This window comes from Trichomycterus rosablanca, chromosome 8, assembly GCF_030014385.1.
Source record: "Trichomycterus rosablanca isolate fTriRos1 chromosome 8, fTriRos1.hap1, whole genome shotgun sequence".
Classification (NCBI taxonomy): Eukaryota; Metazoa; Chordata; class Actinopteri; order Siluriformes; family Trichomycteridae; genus Trichomycterus; species Trichomycterus rosablanca.
The window spans coordinates 22789864-22808319 of record NC_085995.1 but is presented as its reverse complement, the minus strand read 5'-3'; the positions used below and the strand labels follow the sequence as shown (position 1 = coordinate 22808319).

Below are 18456 nucleotides of genomic sequence, written 5' to 3'. Positions count from 1 at the left end.
GTCATACAGCGGTTTTCCAGGACAGGTTCCACTCGGAACAGGCTTTGCCAGGGTCGACCAAAGAAGTTGAGTCCACGTGTTCGGCGTCATATCCAGAGGTTGGCTTTAAAAAATAGACACGAGTGCTGCCAGCATTGCTGCAGAGGTTGAAGACGTGGGAGGTCAGCCTGTCAGTGCTCAGACCATACGCCGCACACTGCATCAACTCGGTCTGCATGGTCGTCATCCCAGAAGGAAGCTGACGCACAAGAAAGCCCGCAAACAGTTTGCTGAAGACAAGCAGTCCAAGAACATGGATTACTGGAATGCCCTGTGGTCTGACGAGACCAAGATAAACTTGTTTGGCTCAGATGGTGTCCAGCATGTGTGGCGGCGCCCTGGTGAGAAGTACCAAGACAACTGTATCTTGCCTACAGTCAAGCATGGTGGTGGTAGCATCATGGTCTTGGGCTGCATGAGTGTTGCTGGCACTGGGGAGCTGCAGTTCATTGAGGGAAACATGAATTCCAACATGTACTGTGAAATTCTGAAACAGAGCATGATCCCCTCCCTTCGAAAACTGCCTTGCTGAGGAAGCTGAAGGTAAAGGTGATGGACTAAACCCAATTGAGCACCTGTGGCGCATCCTCAAGTGGAAGGTGGAGGAGTTCAAGGTGTCTAACATCCATCAGCTCCGTGATGTCATCATGGAGGAGTGGAAGAGGATTCCAGTAGCAACCTGTGCAGCTCTGGTGAATTCCATGCCCAGGAGGGTTAAGGCAGTGCTGGATAATAATGGTGGTCACACAAAATATTGACACTTTGGGCACAATTTGGACATGTTCACTGTGGGGTGTACTCACTTATGTTGCCAGCTATTTAGACATTAATGGCTGTGTGTTGAGTTATTTTCAGAAGACAGTAAATCTACACTGCTATACAAGTTGTACACTGACTACTCAAAAGTTATATCCAAGTTTTATTTCTATAGTGTTGTCCCATGAAAAGATATAATAAAATAATTGCAGAAATGTGAGGGGTGTACTCACTTTTGTGATACACTGTATGTATATACTGGTGCTGGTCATAAAATTAGAATATCATGAAAAAGTTGATTTATTTAAAAAATTCCATTCAAAAAGTGAAACTTGTATATTATATTCATTCATTACACACAGACCGATATATTTCAAATGTTTATTTCTTTTAATGTTGATGATTATAACTGACAACTAATGAAAACCCCAAATTCAGTATCTCAGAAAATTAGAATATTACTTAAGACCAATACAAAAAAAGGATTTTTAGAAATGTTGGCCAACTGAAAAGTATGAACATGAAAAGTATGAGCATGTACAGCACTCAATACTTAGTTGGGGCTCCTTTTGCCTGGATTACTGCAGCAATGCGGCGTGGCATGGAGTCCATCAGTCTGTGGCACTGCTCAGGTGTTATGAGAGCCCAGGTTGCTAAGCTCTTCTGAATTATTGGGTCTGGCGTATCGCATCTTCCTCTTCACAATACCCCATAGATTTTCTATGGGGTTAAGGTCAGGCGTGTTTGCTGGCCAATTAAGAACAGGGATACCATGGTCCTTAAACCAGGTACTGGTAGCTTTGGCACTGTGTGCAGGTGCCAAGTCCAGTTGGAAAATGAAATCTGCATCTCCATAAAGTTGGTCAGCAGCAGGAAGCATGAAGTGCTCTAAAACTTCCTGGTAGACGGCTGCGTTGACCTTGGACCTCGAAAACACAGTGGACCAACACCAGCAGATGACATGGCACTCCAAACTATCACTGACTGTGGAAACTTTACACTGGACCTCAAGCAACGTGGATTCTGTGCCTCTCCTCTCTTCCTCCAGACTCTGGGACCTTGATTTCCAAAGGTAATGCAAAATTTACTTTCATCAGAGAACATAACTTTGGACCACTCAGCAGTCCTTTTTGTCTTTAGCCCAGGCGAGACGCTTCTGACGCTGTCTCTTGTTCAAGAGTGGCTTGACACAAGGAATGCGACAGCTGAAACCCATGTCTTGCATACGTCTGTGCGTGGTGGTTCTTGAAGCACTGACTCCAGCTGCAGTCCACTCTTTGTGGATCTCCCCCACATTTTTGAATGGGTTTTGTTTCACAATCCTCTCCAGGGTGCGGTTATCCCTATTGCTTGTACACTTTTTTCTACCACATCTTTTCCTTCCCTTCGCCTCTCTATTAATGTGCTTAGGTCTTTAGCAATGACCTTTTGTGTCTTGCCCTCCATGTGCAAGGTGTCAATGGTCGTCTTTTGGACAACTGTCAAGTCAGCAGTCTTCCCCATGATTGTGTAGCCTACAGAACTAGACTGAGAGGCCATTTAAAGGCCTTTGCAGGTGTTTTGAGTTAATTAGCTGATTAGAGTGTGGCACCAGGTGTCTTCAATATTGTACCTTGTCACAATATTCTAATTTTCTGAGATACTGAATTTGGGGTTTTCAGTTGTCAGTTATAATCATCAACATTAAAAGAAATAAACATTTGAAATATATCAGTCTTTGTGTAATGAATGAATATAATATACAAGTTACACTTTTTGAATGGAATTACTGAAATAAATCAACTTTTTCATGATATTCTAATTTTATGACCAGCACCAGTATATATACGTGTATATATATATATATATATATATATATACAGTGTATCACAAAAGTGAGTACACCCCTCACATTTCTGCAGATATTTAAGTATATCTTTTCATGGGACAACACTGACAAAATGACACTTTGACACAATGAAAAGTAGTCTGTGTGCAGCTTATATAACAGTGTAAATTTATTCTTCCCTCAAAATAACTCAATATACAGCCATTAATGTCTAAACCACCGGCAACAAAAGTGAGTACACCCCTAAGAGACTACACCCCTAAATGTCCAAATTGAGCACTGCTTGTCATTTTCCCTCCAAAATGTCATGTGATTTGTTAGTGTTACTAGGTCTCAGGTGTGCATAGGGAGCAGGTGTGTTCAATTTAGTAGTACAGCGCTCACACTCTCTCATACTGGTCACTGAAAGTTCCAACATGGCACCTCATGGCAAAGAACTCTCTGAGGATCTTAAAAGACGAATTGTTGCGCTACATGAAGATGGCCAAGGCTACAAGAAGATTGCCAACACCCTGAAACTGAGCTGCAGCACAGTGGCCAAGATCATCCAGCGTTTTAAAAGAGCAGGGTCCACTCAGAACAGACCTCGCGTTGGTCGTCCAAAGAAGCTGAGTGCACGTGCTCAGCATCACATCCAACTGCTGTCTTTGAAAGATAGGCGCAGGAGTGCTGTCAGCATTGCTGCAGAGATTGAAAAGGTGGGGGGTCAGCCTGTCAGTGCTCAGACCATACGCCGCACACTACATTAAATTGGTCTGCATGGCTGTCACCCCAGAAGGAAGCCTCTTCTGAAGTCTCTACACAAGAAAGCCCGCAAACAGTTTGCTGAAGACATGTCAACAAAGGACATGGATTACTGGAACCATGTCCTATGGTCTGATGAGACCAAGATTAATTTGTTTGGTTCAGATGGTCTCAAGCATGTGTGGCGGCAATCAGGTGAGGAGTACAAAGATAAGTGTGTCATGCCTACAGTCAAGCATGGTGGTGGGAATGCCATGGTCTGGGGCTGCATGAGTGCAGCAGGTGTTGGGGAGTTACATTTCATTGAAGGACACATGAACTCCAATATGTACTGTGAAATACTGAGCAGAGCATGATCCCCTCCCTCCGGAAACTGGGTCGCAGGGCAGTGGTCCAGCATGATAATGACCCCAAACACACCTCTAAGACGACCACTGCTTTATTGAAGAGGCTGAGGGTAAAGGTGATGGACTGGCCAAGCATGTCTCCAGACCTAAACCCAATAGAACATCTTTGGGGCATCCTCAAGCGGAAGGTGGAGGAGCGCAAAGTCTCGAATATCCGCCAGCTCCGTGATGTCGTCATGGAGGAGTGGAAAAGCATTCCAGTGGCAACCTGTGAAGCTCTGGTAAACTCCATGCCCAGGAGAGTTAAGGCAGTTCTGGGAAATAATGGTGGCCACACAAAATATTGACACTTCAGGAACTTTCACTAAGGGGTGTACTCACTTTTGTTGCCAGTGGTTTAGACATTAATGGCTGTATATTGAGTTATTTTGAGGGAAGAATAAATTTACACTGTTATATAAGCTGCACACAGACTACTTTTCATTGTGTCAAAGTGTCATTTTGTCAGTGTTGTCCCATGAAAAGATATACTTAAATATCTGCAGAAATGTGAGGGGTGTACTCACTTTTGTGATACACTGTATATACAGTGTATCACAAAAGTGAGTACACCCCTCACATTTCTGCAAATATTTCATTATATCTTTTCATGGGACAACACTATAGACATGAAACTTGGATATAACTTAGAGTAGTCAGTGTACAGCTTGTATAGCAGTGTAGATTTACTGTCTTCTGAAAATAACTCAACACACAGCCATTAATGTCTAAATGGCTGGCAACATAAGTGAGTACACCCCACAGTGAACATGTCCAAATTGTGCCCAAAGTGTCAATATTTTGTGTGACCACCATTATTATCCAGCACTGCCTTAACCCTCCTGGGCATGGAGTTCACCAGAGCTGCACAGGTTGCTACTGGAATCCTCTTCCACTCCTCCATGATGACATCACGGAGCTGGTGGATGTTAGACACCTTGAACTCCTCCACCTTCCACTTGAGGATGCGCCACAGGTGCTCAATTGGGTTTAGTCCATCACCTTTACCTTCAGCTTCCTCAGCAAGGCAGTTGTCATCTTGGAGGTTGTGTTTGGGGTCGTTATCCTGTTGGGGAGCTGCAGTTCATTGAGGGAAACATGAATTCCAACATGTACTGTGACATTCTGAAACAGAGCATGATCCCCTCCCTTCGAAAACTGGGCTTCATGGCAGTTTTCCAACAGGATAACGACCCCAAACACAACCTCCAAGATGACAACTGCCTTGCTGAGGAAGCTGAAGGTAAAGGTGATGGACTAAACCCAATTGAGCACCTGTGGCGCATCCTCAAGTGGAAGGTGGAGGAGTTCAAGGTGTCTAACATCCACCAGCTCCGTGATGTCATCATGGAGGAGTGGAAGAGGATTCCAGTAGCAACCTGTGCAGCTCTGGTGAATTCCATGCCCAGGAGGGTTAAGGCAGTGCTGGATAATAATGGTGGTCACACAAAATATTGACACTTTGGGCACAATTTGGACATGTTCACTGTGGGGTGTACTCACTTATGTTGCCAGCCATTTAGACATTAATGGCTGTGTGTTGAGTTATTTTCAGAAGACAGTAAATCTACACTGCTATACAAGCTGTACACTGACTACTCTAAGTTATATCCAAGTTTTATTTCTGTAGTGTTGTCCCATGAAAAGATATAATAAAATATTTGCAGAAATGTGAGGGGTGTACTCACTTTTGTGATACACTGTATATATATATATATATATATATAATTTAAAACACACCACAGTTTTGTTGTTTTGTGATAATCTGTAACACTGATGTTATAACACTCACTTTCTTATACGCTTATCCAATTAGGGTCGCGGGGGGTTGCTGGAGCCTATCCCAGCTTTTCAATGGGTGCTAGGCACACAGTAACACCCTGGACGGGGCGCTAGTCCATTGCAGGGCAGACACACATACACACCCATTCACCTATAGGGCAATTCAGTGTCTCCAATTAACCTGCTCCCGGAGGAAACCTACGCAGACAAGGGGATAACATGCAAACTCTGCACAGAAAGGACCCGAACCGCCCCGCCTGGGCATCAAACCCAGGACCTTATTGCTGTGAGGCGACAGTGCTACACATTGAGCCACCCTGATGTGATGGAGCAACAAAAGTTCCCAAAAAATTATTAACACAAAAAGGATTTATGTAAAATATAATAAATATTTGGTGAAGGTCCCCCTCCCAATAAGACTGGGTGTGTTATTGTTCTGTAATTTAGGGCCTTGAGGAACAGATAAGATACGACTTTATTGATCCCCTAAGAGAAATTAACTTGATACAGCAGTACAAGAGAAGAACAAAACAAAAAGGAAAAAAAAACAACTAAGTGAAAAAACTTAAAAAGAACGTAAGAAACAGACTTAGGAGCTGCTAGACAAAATTGCACACATAGTGTGTAGTTATTTACACTGAAGGGTTCCCATTTAAAACATGTACTGTTTTAATATAATCAGTATTATTTAGTATAATCAGTGTTATTCACCTCACCTGTCAGTGGTCATAATGTTATGCCTATTCGGTGTAGAGGATTAAATACTTTTTTGCCTTGGGCATTTTGGTAAAGCAACCAAAAACAAAAGCATATGGCATATGCTGTTCTGTTCAATTGTGAACAGTGCTGACTGGTTTTCCATTTGACCTGTCCTAACTTATCACTAGCTGTATATGGAATCATTAAACACAGGTTTACAGTATGGCACAATATCACATAATATGGAACTAATGGTGATGCATTGGAAGGCAGAACATACATAGATCTATTATAAAAAAACACATCCAAAGTTTAAACCTATTGTAAAACAATATGTTTGAAAAAAATAAAAAAGATACAGATTACACAATGTACATAAACTTTTTTAGCTACTTGACATTCTAAAGCACTCATAGCATAGTTTATTTCAGTTTGATTAAATGTATTTGTTCATTTACATTTGTACTGTAGCTGGATGGGTTGTGGCATGTCACTCTGTCAATTACAAAATGCTGAGAGTAATTTAGCGGAATTAATATTTTGTGCAAGACCTCGGCCAACAGAGGGACACAATACAACAGAAATACAAGCCAAATATGATTATTGAGTCACAATTATGTACAGCTCATGTGGGTGTTAAACGAACTCGCATGGCATTTACAAATTTGGACCAAGCTTATGTGACAATGAAGTGTTACTATGCTGAATACTCTGTTTACCGCCCACTTTTTTCAGACCAAAACAATTGATCACAGGGACAGGATTTGCTGCAAAATTAGTAAGGAAATACAGCTATCTGGTTGTTGATAAGCCCATATCAACCCAACTCATAAATACTCATAGAAGGTTGCTGTTTCAAGCCCCACTGAGTTGCCTCTGGTGGACCGCAATGTCCTTAACCCTCAATTGCTTAGATTGTATACCATCACAACTGTAAGTCGCTTTGGATAGGTGTCTGGATAAGGTGTCTGCTAAGCACTGAAAATGTAAATGTAAAATTAAAAAATATATAATTTTTTTTACCAATAAAATTCCAATATATATATATATATATATATATATATATATATATATATATATATACTGTATATATATATATATATACAGTATATATATATATATATATATATATATACAGTGTGTGTGTACGTACATACTGTATATACTGTATATATATATATATATATATATATATATATATATATATATATATATATATTGTTGCTTCACTGGTATTGTAAAGATCACACCAAATCAATGTGTACACTATAAGAAAAACAAAAAGATATTAATACAGTGGTACCTTGTAACACAACGTCCCCTAAACTCAAAATCTTTGAAACAACACAATTCGTCAAGAAATTTTAAACTCAGCATTTCCCTTATGTTCCCACATTCCCATGTTCAGTTTGCTAAAAAATTTTTTATTTATTTATTCAATTCAAAGTGAGCATATGAGACAAAACTGCATTTGTGTTGAATAACCTTCAGATTTACTCTAAAAGTGTCCACATGTATCTGTGTTTAGCTGGATTGTCCTCCTGTTTCACTTTAAAACTTGTGTTACAGCTCGGGGTTCTGAGAAATTGTGAGAATTCGCTTTTTATTTATCATTATTTATTTTTATTTATCAGTTTTTATATTATATTTGTGGTATTTTCAGTGTATAAGTGTCAAGTCAAGTCAAGTCAACTTTATTTATATAGCGCTTTTTACAATATACATTGTCTCAAAGCAACTTTACAAAATCCAGGACCAACAGATACAAAAACCCCTGTTGAGCAAGCCGAGGGCGACTGTAAGTGTCAAAAACAACCCCATTATTTTACATAAGCCTAAAATATATGCAAGTCCACGGGACCATGGATCGCATTAACAGGTTTCCCAAACATCCTTACGGAAAAAAAATACCTTGAAACTTGAAACTCAATACCTTTTAAACTCAACGCCAGTCCCAGAACAGTTATGTGTCCTAATGCAGCAGGTAGCTGCTCTAAATTCTCCATGATTGGTGTCCCGCATTTTTTCTGCCTTATGCCAGATAGTGCCAGTCCCACCATGATCAGGATACAGCTGTGTCCTTTTACCAATTAGAGTTTTTCCCTATTTAACAAAAAATGGAACATAATACACAAATCCTATTTGTTTTTACTCAAATATCACATTACACCACAGTTTTGCGAATCTCTGAACACAAGCTGTATTGTTTAGCACACTACGGTTACCTAGAAACACTGGCCTTTAAAATGTAACACCCTGATTACCAATTATTCTCACTCATGTTGCACCTGTGCAAACGCAATTGAAAGACGCCTTAAGTGACTTAAAAAGGTGTTGACAAGATGTAGCATCAAGAACACAGAGGAAAAATAAATTGTTTTTCTTTTAGTTAAGCTGAACACATATTGCAGTAACAAATACATATTTCGTTTGTCACCTTTTTGTACCTGTGCACTGATTTTATTTGTAGTGTCTTATTTTGCTTACAGTGGGAGTTTTGCTACATACTACATAAAATAGGTATTATTTGTGTTCCAATACGTGTAGTACTTATTACCTTCCTGACCTGGCAAGTGTCTGTGAGGATTGTGTCCATAAACACTGTAACAAGAGGCGTAAAACTTTAGCCTGTGTACAGTTTGACTTCAGTAAGGTGTTTTATAGTCCTCCTGAGTGCTATGCGCCATCTAATGACTGCTTTGGGTATCATACTAACATGGTAACAATTGGCATTTACATTTGCTATTAAATTACACAATTAAATAACAAAAAAAATACTGGGGTGTTTATTTTTTAACTTAATTGTTAGATTGTGACTTATTAACTTTCTTATTCTTTGTATACATATTAATAATAATAACAATAATAATAATAAAAAACATTATTATTATTTTTTTTTTAGCAGTATTATTATTATTATTATTATCACAGTGAAACTAAACGAATCTCCATTTAACGGATATCTGATTTAACGGACAAAATCTGGAAAACCAAATGTCTGGTCTGATTGTTTAAAATTCCTTCCAAGAAGCAGATCAAGACCAGTAGTTCAGTAACTGTCCGCTAGCCAGCGCACGCCTCTCTGTTTACATGAGCGATAGGCTTTATTTTATCAGGAGGCTCGCTTCGTTCTCACTGCCTTTTTCTCTGTGTTTTATGCTTCAGTAGCCACCAGCAGTGCTTTAGACTCAGAAAAATAGACACTAGATAATAGATAGTCCCCACTATACGATCACGGCAAAAAAACATCTCCACCACACAAGGTAAATGAAATTTCTCCCCAGTTGAACAGTAAACCAATTTTAATCTTTATTTACAGGTTTTACTTTACGTATTTATTACATATATATTATATATTATATTTACGTTGTTCAGTTTACCATTTATTAAATGTGCATGTTTAGCACTTTTGTGGACCATAGTGCTGTGTTTTCGTATATTTTCGCATCCCCTGGAAATAAAACCTCACGGTTTCTGACAATCGCATTTTACGGAGCAGTGCTTCACCCCTTTCAGTCCATTAAATCGAGGTTTCACTGCATTATTACTTTCTGTCTATTCCATGCCCTGTATAACATTTAACCGTTAACACTCTCCCCTGCTTATTTTTTAAATGTCTCTTTGTCTATGATTACACGTGTGTGTTTTGTCAATATGCTTGACTGCAGCGCTCGTAGTAATACAGGTGTGGATGGGTGAAGTATGGAAGGGGAAAAGCACTGATAAGACTTAAAAGTGAGTGGCTTTGCAGCGGTGAGTTTACCCCCTGCATTCCACTGCTGGAAGATGGCTGTACCAGAGTGTCATAAATGCAATATCTCCTGGCCTAGCTGTTCATTCAGATCTTCTGACCTTATCCATTCTATTTTGGTGTCCATACTTATCTTCTACCACATCATCTAATAATCTGTCTTACAAGCTCTACCCTGTGCCTGTGGTGCATCCCCCCTGGTCCTGGGTGCCTGATTCCCCTCTGACAGATGGGTGGAATTCATGGGCCATAGCATTTACCCTTTGCTCTGTCTGAGAATGGTTTATTTTTTGTGGATATTTTGTCTGCTCTGAGCTCACCAGCCTGTAGCGTGGAATCGGGTTGTAATGTCTGTCTGTGTCTAATTCCTGTATGTTGGCAGCTGTCTGTGTCAGTTTTTCCAACTTTGCATGGCTTTTCTTACACTGTACAGGAAATCTTTGCTCCAGGGGAAGTTTGTAGTTACTCACAGAAGTAGATTCCTGTGGAGCACACAGTGTTTTTGGATCTTTCTTAGGCTGCATTTTGTAAAGTGCTTCATTTTTTATTTTATTTATGCATTTTCTCCCATTTTTTCCCCAATTTAGTGTAGTCAATTTGTCTTCCACTGCTGGGGGATCCTTGATTGCAGTCGGGGTGGGTATATTGCTGTTCACGCCTCATCCAACACCCATGCAGCCCTTAGCGGAACCCTTGGTCATCCATGCATTCTGCACAGGTGCCTCTGTCGGGGCACCTATCTATCAGGGTCCTTACAGCGTTTGAAGACCCCACCCACATAGTGCATCCAATTGTTCAATTTGCATCGTGATTCCTCTCTGTCTATGCCGAACCCTGCCCTGACCGAGGAGATTGAAGCTAACCCATATCCCCTTCGAAACATGGCAGCAGCCGGATGCATTTTTGCCACCCACACATTGATGAGTGTTGTGCCACCTAGCGTTGCATGCGGAGAGACACACCCTAAAGGCACTCTTCCTCATCTCTGTGCAGGCGCCTCTAATCAGCCGGCAGAGGTCGTAATCGCATTCTGACAGAGTGAGACCCACATCCGGTTCTTTGTCCCGCCCCCCCAACTGAGCAACCGGCCAATCGTTGCTCATACAGCCACTTACCTCGAACCGGTAAGGCAGAGCTGGATTCGATACGATGTACTCACAATCCAGCTCTGGTTGCAGCGTGTCTTTTTACCGCTGCGCCACCTGAGCGGCTATATCAGTTTATCTTAAAGGTGCTTAGTGGGGTTGAGGGATCTGATCGAACACTGGTGTTTTTGTTTATTTGCAAGTTTTACAAAATGTAACTTCTTGACAAATGTAACACGTAGAATTTTAATAATTAATCATAAATGCACACAAAGCACTAGCATGTCTATATGAACTCATTAACTACACATAAAAAAAAAGAATGTGACTCAATAAGCACTTAGTCAAATTACTATGCAGCCTTGAGACCAGTGGCTATTTCTAACAGCAGAACACATTGAGCCTAAGTACATCATTAAGCCTTTCTGATGACTATAGGTTGGTATGTGTGTGGATGAGCCATGTACACAGAGCAGGAGTCAGTAACAAAGCTGTGCAGCCATCTATGTCCTTCAAGTCCTGCCTCCTTTCAAATCCAGATATTTGCGCTAGGCGTTCCTATGGAAACTCAGAGACGTTTTCCTTCTCTTGGGCGTTTTCCTCCTTTATTGGCTGCTCTGAAGTCAGACGCCTGCGCTCAGAATAGACTGATCTCCCCCACTGGATTCATATACACATACACAGACTGATGTACACACATACCAAGACAGCATGCTGAACTGCACTGCACAACGTACTAGTAGATTTAAAAAGTGACCATGCTCCTGTCCAACATTGCACCCAACACACCACTAATGCAACAAATACATCTTTAATATACACTGATTAGCCATAACATTAAAACCACCTACGTGTTTCTAAACTCACTGTGCATTTTATCAGCTCCACTTACCATATATGAGCACTACGAAGTTCTTTGAACTTACTGACTGTAATCCATCTGTTTCTCTACATACCTTTTTAGCCTGCTTTCACCCTGTTCTTCAATGGTCAGGACCATCACATGACCCCCACAGAGCAGGTATTATTTAGATGGTGGATCATTCTCAGCACTGCAGTGACACTGACATAGTGGTGGTGTGTTAGTGTGTGTCGTGCTGGTATGAGTGGATCAGACACAGCAGCGCTGCTGGAGTTTTTAAATACCGTGTCCATTCACTGTCCACTCTATTAGACACTCCTACCTAGTTGGTCCACCTTGTAGATGTAAAGTCAGAGACGATCGCTCATCTATTGCTGCTGTTTGAGTTGGTCATCTTGTAGACCTTCATCAGTGGTCACAGGACGCTGCCTACGGGGTGCTGTTGGCTGGATATTTTTGGTTGGTGGACTATTCTCAGTCCAGCAGTGACAGTGAGGTGTTTAAAAACTCCATCAGCGCTGCTGTGTCTTATCCACTCATACCAGCACAACACACACTAACACCACCACCATGTCAGTGTCACTGCAGTGCTAAGAATGATCCACCACCCAAATAATACCTGCTCTGTAGTGGTCCTGGGAGAGTCCTGACCATTAAAGAACAGCATGAAAAGGGGCTAACAAAGCATGCAGAGAAACAGATAGACTACAGTCAGTAATTGTAGAACTACTTACATCACAAAAACCAATTTCTTATATCCACTAGACTTTTTTTTAGATCCACTGTACTCTTAGAAGTGTGAAGTGTTTGCAAGTAACAATATAATTCTAAATTATACAAGTAAATCACAGTTTGAGATGTATAAATGAATGATAAAGACCAGATCACCTAGGGAAGGCCGCATTAGTTTATTAAGCTTTAGCAAGTTCCATCTTTTATTGAATAAATCTAATCCTTTTCATCATTTTAAACAGCACAGCTCGGTTATTACTTTCCCATGTTGCAGCATTGTGCTTCCTAACATACATGATTAAAAATTAAGTGTACAACCGTGCACATTTTGAGCTGACTGACCTCATCAATCAGACATAGCTGAAAGTTTTAGTTCATCTAGCTGAATATTTGAAAGATAATACCTCATTCTCCAACACAGTGCAAGTTAATACAAACATAATCCAATCCTTTTTTCATTTCTGTGAACCGCTGAGAGAGCTTATGGTTCCCAGCATTAGTGGAGAGATACACAGAGCAACACAGAGTCTGATGCTGCCAAATGCAGGCCGACCTGCCTGTCTGCGCTTGGCATTCAAGCGGCGCTTTAGAAACGTTTTATTCTGCATATTTGCTCAAGGCCACTGGAGAATTAAAACGAAAGGGTATTCAAGGTATGGTCATTTAAGACGTTAACCAGTAGGGAGCTCATGTAAGACTTCAGACGTGTGCTATTGATTTATAATGGATTTTCACTAGTTTGTGTCAACATCAGTCAGTCATTTTTCATATAAACTTTAGAAAACACATCAACCAGAGATAATGATTTAGGTTTTGTCAAAGATCAGATTTTAAATGTATCACTTACATGTAAATTATTTTATTTATTTATTAAAAAAAATCTAAATTTAAATTTTAGTTACGTCTGCACTAAACAGATTAACCAATAATTAATAAGCCACACCCAGTAATGAATAATAGAGGGACTCTAAAAGGTAATTACATTAAGTCTGATTTGCATAGATTACTAAATTTTCAGCAATATATACTGTATATATATATATATTTAAATATGTATATATATATATATATATATATATATATATATATATATATATATATATATATATATATAAATGTATATATGTACATATATACACATACATATACTGATCAGCCATAACATTAAGACCACCTCCTTGTTTCTACATTCTCAATTTTATCAGCTCCACTTACCATATAGAAGCACTTTGTAGTACTACAATTACTGACTAAAGTCCATCTGTTTATCTGCATGCTTTGTTAGCCCCCTTTCATGCTGTTCTTTAATGGTCAGGACTCTGCCAGGACCACCACAGAGCAGGTATTTTTTGGGTGGTGGATCATTCTCAGCACTTATGGTGTGTTAGTGTGTGTTGTGTTGTGTTGTGTTGTGCTGGTATGAGTGGATAAGACACAGCAGTGCTTGTAAGTTGTTAAACACCTCACTGTCACTGCTGGACTGAGAATAGTCCACCAACCAAAAAAATATCCAGCCAACAGCAACCTGTGGGCAGCGTCCTGTGACCACTGATGAAGATCTCAAAGATGACCAACTTAAACAGCAGCAATAGATGAGCGATTGTCTCTGACTTTACATCTACAAGGTGGATCAACTAAGTAGGAGTGTCTAATAGAGTGGACATGATATTTAAAAACTCCAACAGTGCTGCTGGGTCTGATCCACTCATACCAGCACAACACACACTAACACACCACCACCATGTCAGTGTTACTGCAGTGCTGAGAATCATCCACCACCTAAATAATACCTGCTCTGTGGTGGTACTGTGGGGGTCTTGACCATTGAAGAACGGGGTGAAAGCAGGCTAAAAATGTATGTACAGAAACAGATGGACTACAGTCAATAATTGTAGAACTACAAAGTGCTTCTATATGGTAAGTGGAGCTGATAAAATGGACAGTGAGTGTAGAAACAAGAAGGTGGTTTTAATGTTATGGCTGATCGGTGTGTATATATATACAGTGTATCACAAAAGTGAGTACACCCCTCACATATCTGCAGATATTTAAGTATATCTTTTCATGGGACAACACTGACAAAATGACACTTTGACACAATGAAAAGTAGTCTGTGTGCAGCTTATATAACAGTGTAAATTTATTCTTCCCTCAAAATAACTCAATATACAGCCATTAATGTCTAAACCACCGGCAACAAAAGTGAGTACACCCCTTAGTGAAAGTTCCTGAAGTGTCAATATTTTGTGTGGCCACCATTATTTCCCAGAACTGCCTTAACTCTCCTGGGCATGGAGTTTACCAGAGCTTCACAGGTTGCCACTGGAATGCTTTTCCACTCCTCCATGACGACATCACGGAGCTGGCGGATATTCGAGACTTTGCGCTCCTCCACCTTCCGCTTGAGGATGCCCCAAAGATGTTCTATTGGGTTTAGGTCTGGAGACATGCTTGGCCAGTCCATCACCTTTACCCTCAGCCTCTTCAATAAAGCAGTGGTCGTCTTAGAGGTGTGTTTGGGGTCATTATCATGCTGGAACACTGCCCTGCGACCCAGTTTCCGGAGGGAGGGGATCATGCTCTGCTTCAGTATTTCACAGTACATATTGGAGTTCATGTGTCCCTCAATGAAATGTAACTCCCCAACACCTGCTGCACTCATGCAGCCCCAGACCATGGCATTCCCACCACCATGCTTGACTGTAGGCATGACACACTTATCTTTGTACTCCTCACCTGATTGCCGCCACACATGCTTGAGACCATCTGAACCAAACAAATTAATCTTGGTCTCATCAGACCATAGGACATGGTTCCAGTAATCCATGTCCTTTGTTGACATGTCTTCAGCAAACTGTTTGCGGGCTTTCTTGTGTAGAGACTTCAGAAGAGGCTTCCTTCTGGGGTGACAGCCATGCAGACCAATTTGATGTAGTGTGCGGCGTATGGTCTGAGCACTGACAGGCTGACCCCCCACCTTTTCAATCTCTGCAGCAATGCTGACAGCACTCCTGCGCCTATCTTTCAAAGACAGCAGTTGGATGTGACGCTGAGCACGTGCACTCAGCTTCTTTGGACGACCAACGCGAGGTCTGTTCTGAGTGGACCCTGCTCTTTTAAAACGCTGGATGATCTTGGCCACTGTGCTGCAGCTCAGTTTCAGGGTGTTGGCAATCTTCTTGTAGCCTTGGCCATCTTCATGTAGCGCAACAATTCGTCTTTTAAGATCCTCAGAGAGTTCTTTGCTATGAGGTGCCATGTTGGAACTTTCAGTGACCAGTATGAGAGAGTGTGAGAGCTGTACTACTAAATTGAACACACCTGCTCCCTATGCACACCTGAGACCTAGTAACACTAATAAATCACATGACATTTTGGAGGGAAAATGACAAGCAGTGCTCAATTTGGACATTTAGGGGTGTAGTCTCTTAGGGGTGTACTCACTTTTGTTGCCGGTGGTTTAGACATTAATGGCTGTATATTGAGTTATTTTGAGGGAAGAATAAATTTACACTGTTATATAAGCTGCACACAGACTACTTTTCATTGTGTCAAAGTGTCATTTTGTCAGTGTTGTCCCATGAAAAGATATACTTAAATATCTGCAGAAATGTGAGGGGTGTACTCACTTTTGTGATACACTGTATATACTGTACATTTAATAATAATAATAAAATAATAATAATAATAATAATAAAATGAAATAAATGAAATTAACAAATGTGTCTACAAACCCCATCTTTTGGAAAAGTTGGCACATTTTGTAAAATACAATAACAACAAGAACAAGGGCAGTTAAGGTACTGGACTAGTAATCAAAAGGTTGCTGGTTCACTGCCAGGTTGTCACTGTTGGGTCCTTGAGCAAGGCCCTTAACCCTCAATTGCTTAAACAGTATACTGTCACCAGTGATGGCATAGTTACCTTGAAAAAGTAATCTGATTACTGATTACTCCTTTAAAAAGTAACTTAGTTACTTTATGGATTATTTGATTTTAAAAGTAACTAAGTTAGATTACAAGTTACTTTATTAGTTATATAATGCGGTCCGCTATTGTATCCCATAATGCAACTGGAGCTGCGTAGGCGATTGAAGCGGAATAAGAAACAAGAAAGACGCGGAAAACGGAGTCCTCTGTTCACAAGTGTAAGTAAGATGAATAAAATAACATTTTTAAAGACAAATAAATAACAAAAAGACGATAAATATCCTACATTTTGGCGAGTGGGATTCGTAATGAGTCTGTAACCATGGTGATATTCCGTCATCACGTCCCCACGTCATCACTCGGCGTTGGCCGAGTAGTGCACACTTCCTCCAATCTAGTGCACACTCTGTAAGTAACCGATTCCGGACGCAGCCCGTGACTTAACTGTCGCATAGGCCAGACGTCACTCCCAGAGGCGCAAGAAGAAAGCAAATATACTGTATATCTTTTTACTAAGGAAAATGACAAAAATAGTAACGTACAGTAACTTGGATAAGTAACTTTAATCTGATTACTGGATTGGAAATAGTAACGCGTTAGATTACTCGTTACTGAAAAATGCGGTCAGATTAGAGTAACGCGTTACTAAGTAACACGTTACAGACCTTCACTGACTGTCACAGTACTGTACGTCGCTTTGGATAAAATTGTCCGCTAAATGCCGAAAATGTAAATGTAACCTGTGATTTTTAGCTTTTAATTCTCTCGGTTCTTTATTTAACTTACAAAATTAGAAAGAATGTTGTTTCTAATGTTGTTACTGATTAACTTCATTGTATTTTGTAAACATTAACAAATTCTTATGTTTTTTCTTATATTATGAACAAATTCTTATGTTTGCAACACACTTCAAAAAAGCAGGGACAGAAGCAAAATAAGAAACAAAAGTTGCTAATTAGGTTACAGTGTTTTGAAACATTCCACAATAAGCAGGTGAGTTGGTAACTGGTAAGGGACTCGTGATTGGGTATAAAAGGAGGATTCAGCAAGAAACACTCAGAGAGAAAAGTGGTATATATGGGGCACAAGCAATAAATGATTTTATTCTAAAAACAAGAGTTAGACAAGAGTATTTTTATCATGTTAAATTTAGGTGCTTTTAACGTGCGAGAAAATGTTTAATTTTTCTATATAAACCTATATTTTATCTCAGTCTGCCAGTCTATGAACAGTAGCAGTGAAACAAAAGTCAAGCAGAATAGCACATGGAATATCACTCAATCATTCTAATAGCTTTGTACAGCAGACAAAAACTCATATGAAAAAAAGACTAGGACAATGCTAACCTTTGGAATGTAAGTCTGCGGCTAGCGGGCTGAAGGGAGGCTTCTTCACGGCAGCAGAGCGGTACACAATGTGAGGACGTCCACCACCACCGTCCTCCTGCTCTATCACATGATGTCCCGTCTCCACAGGCTCGATGAAGAACTCCTCCCGCTCCGTACGGATCATTCCTGCCTGAGTACGATGAAGAAGAAAGACAGAAAATAAGCATTTAAAAACAATTAAAACCAAACAGACACAGTTTTGGCCGCATTCTAAACCACATGCTACTGTAGTAAAGGGCAGTTGTAGCCTAGTGGTTAAGGTACTAGATTAGTAATCAAATAGCACTTTTTCACCAAAAGAACTCTGGTTCTCGAACCGGTTCTGTTCGGGTTTCTTTGAACCTTGGTGTTTTTTAGAAAACCGACCCTTGTTTCCACCAGTTTGTGCCACATTCTAAACCACATGCTAATGTAGTAAAGGGCAGCTGTAGCCTAGTGGTTAAGGTACTAGACTAGTAATCAAATAGTGCTTTTC

The 18456-nt window shown here is 40.3% G+C and overlaps 1 protein-coding gene across 1 annotated transcript in view; it reads right to left on the bottom strand.

The window, feature by feature from the left end:
- LOC134318701 (A disintegrin and metalloproteinase with thrombospondin motifs 2-like) overlaps positions 1-18456 on the bottom strand; it is a 229062-nt gene that overhangs the window by 116140 nt on the left and 94466 nt on the right. Inside the window, exon 3 of the mRNA XM_062999636.1 lies at positions 17940-18111. Within this exon, the coding sequence (XP_062855706.1) occupies positions 17940-18111 (172 nt within the window). The remainder of the gene's footprint in view (positions 1-17939; positions 18112-18456) is intronic.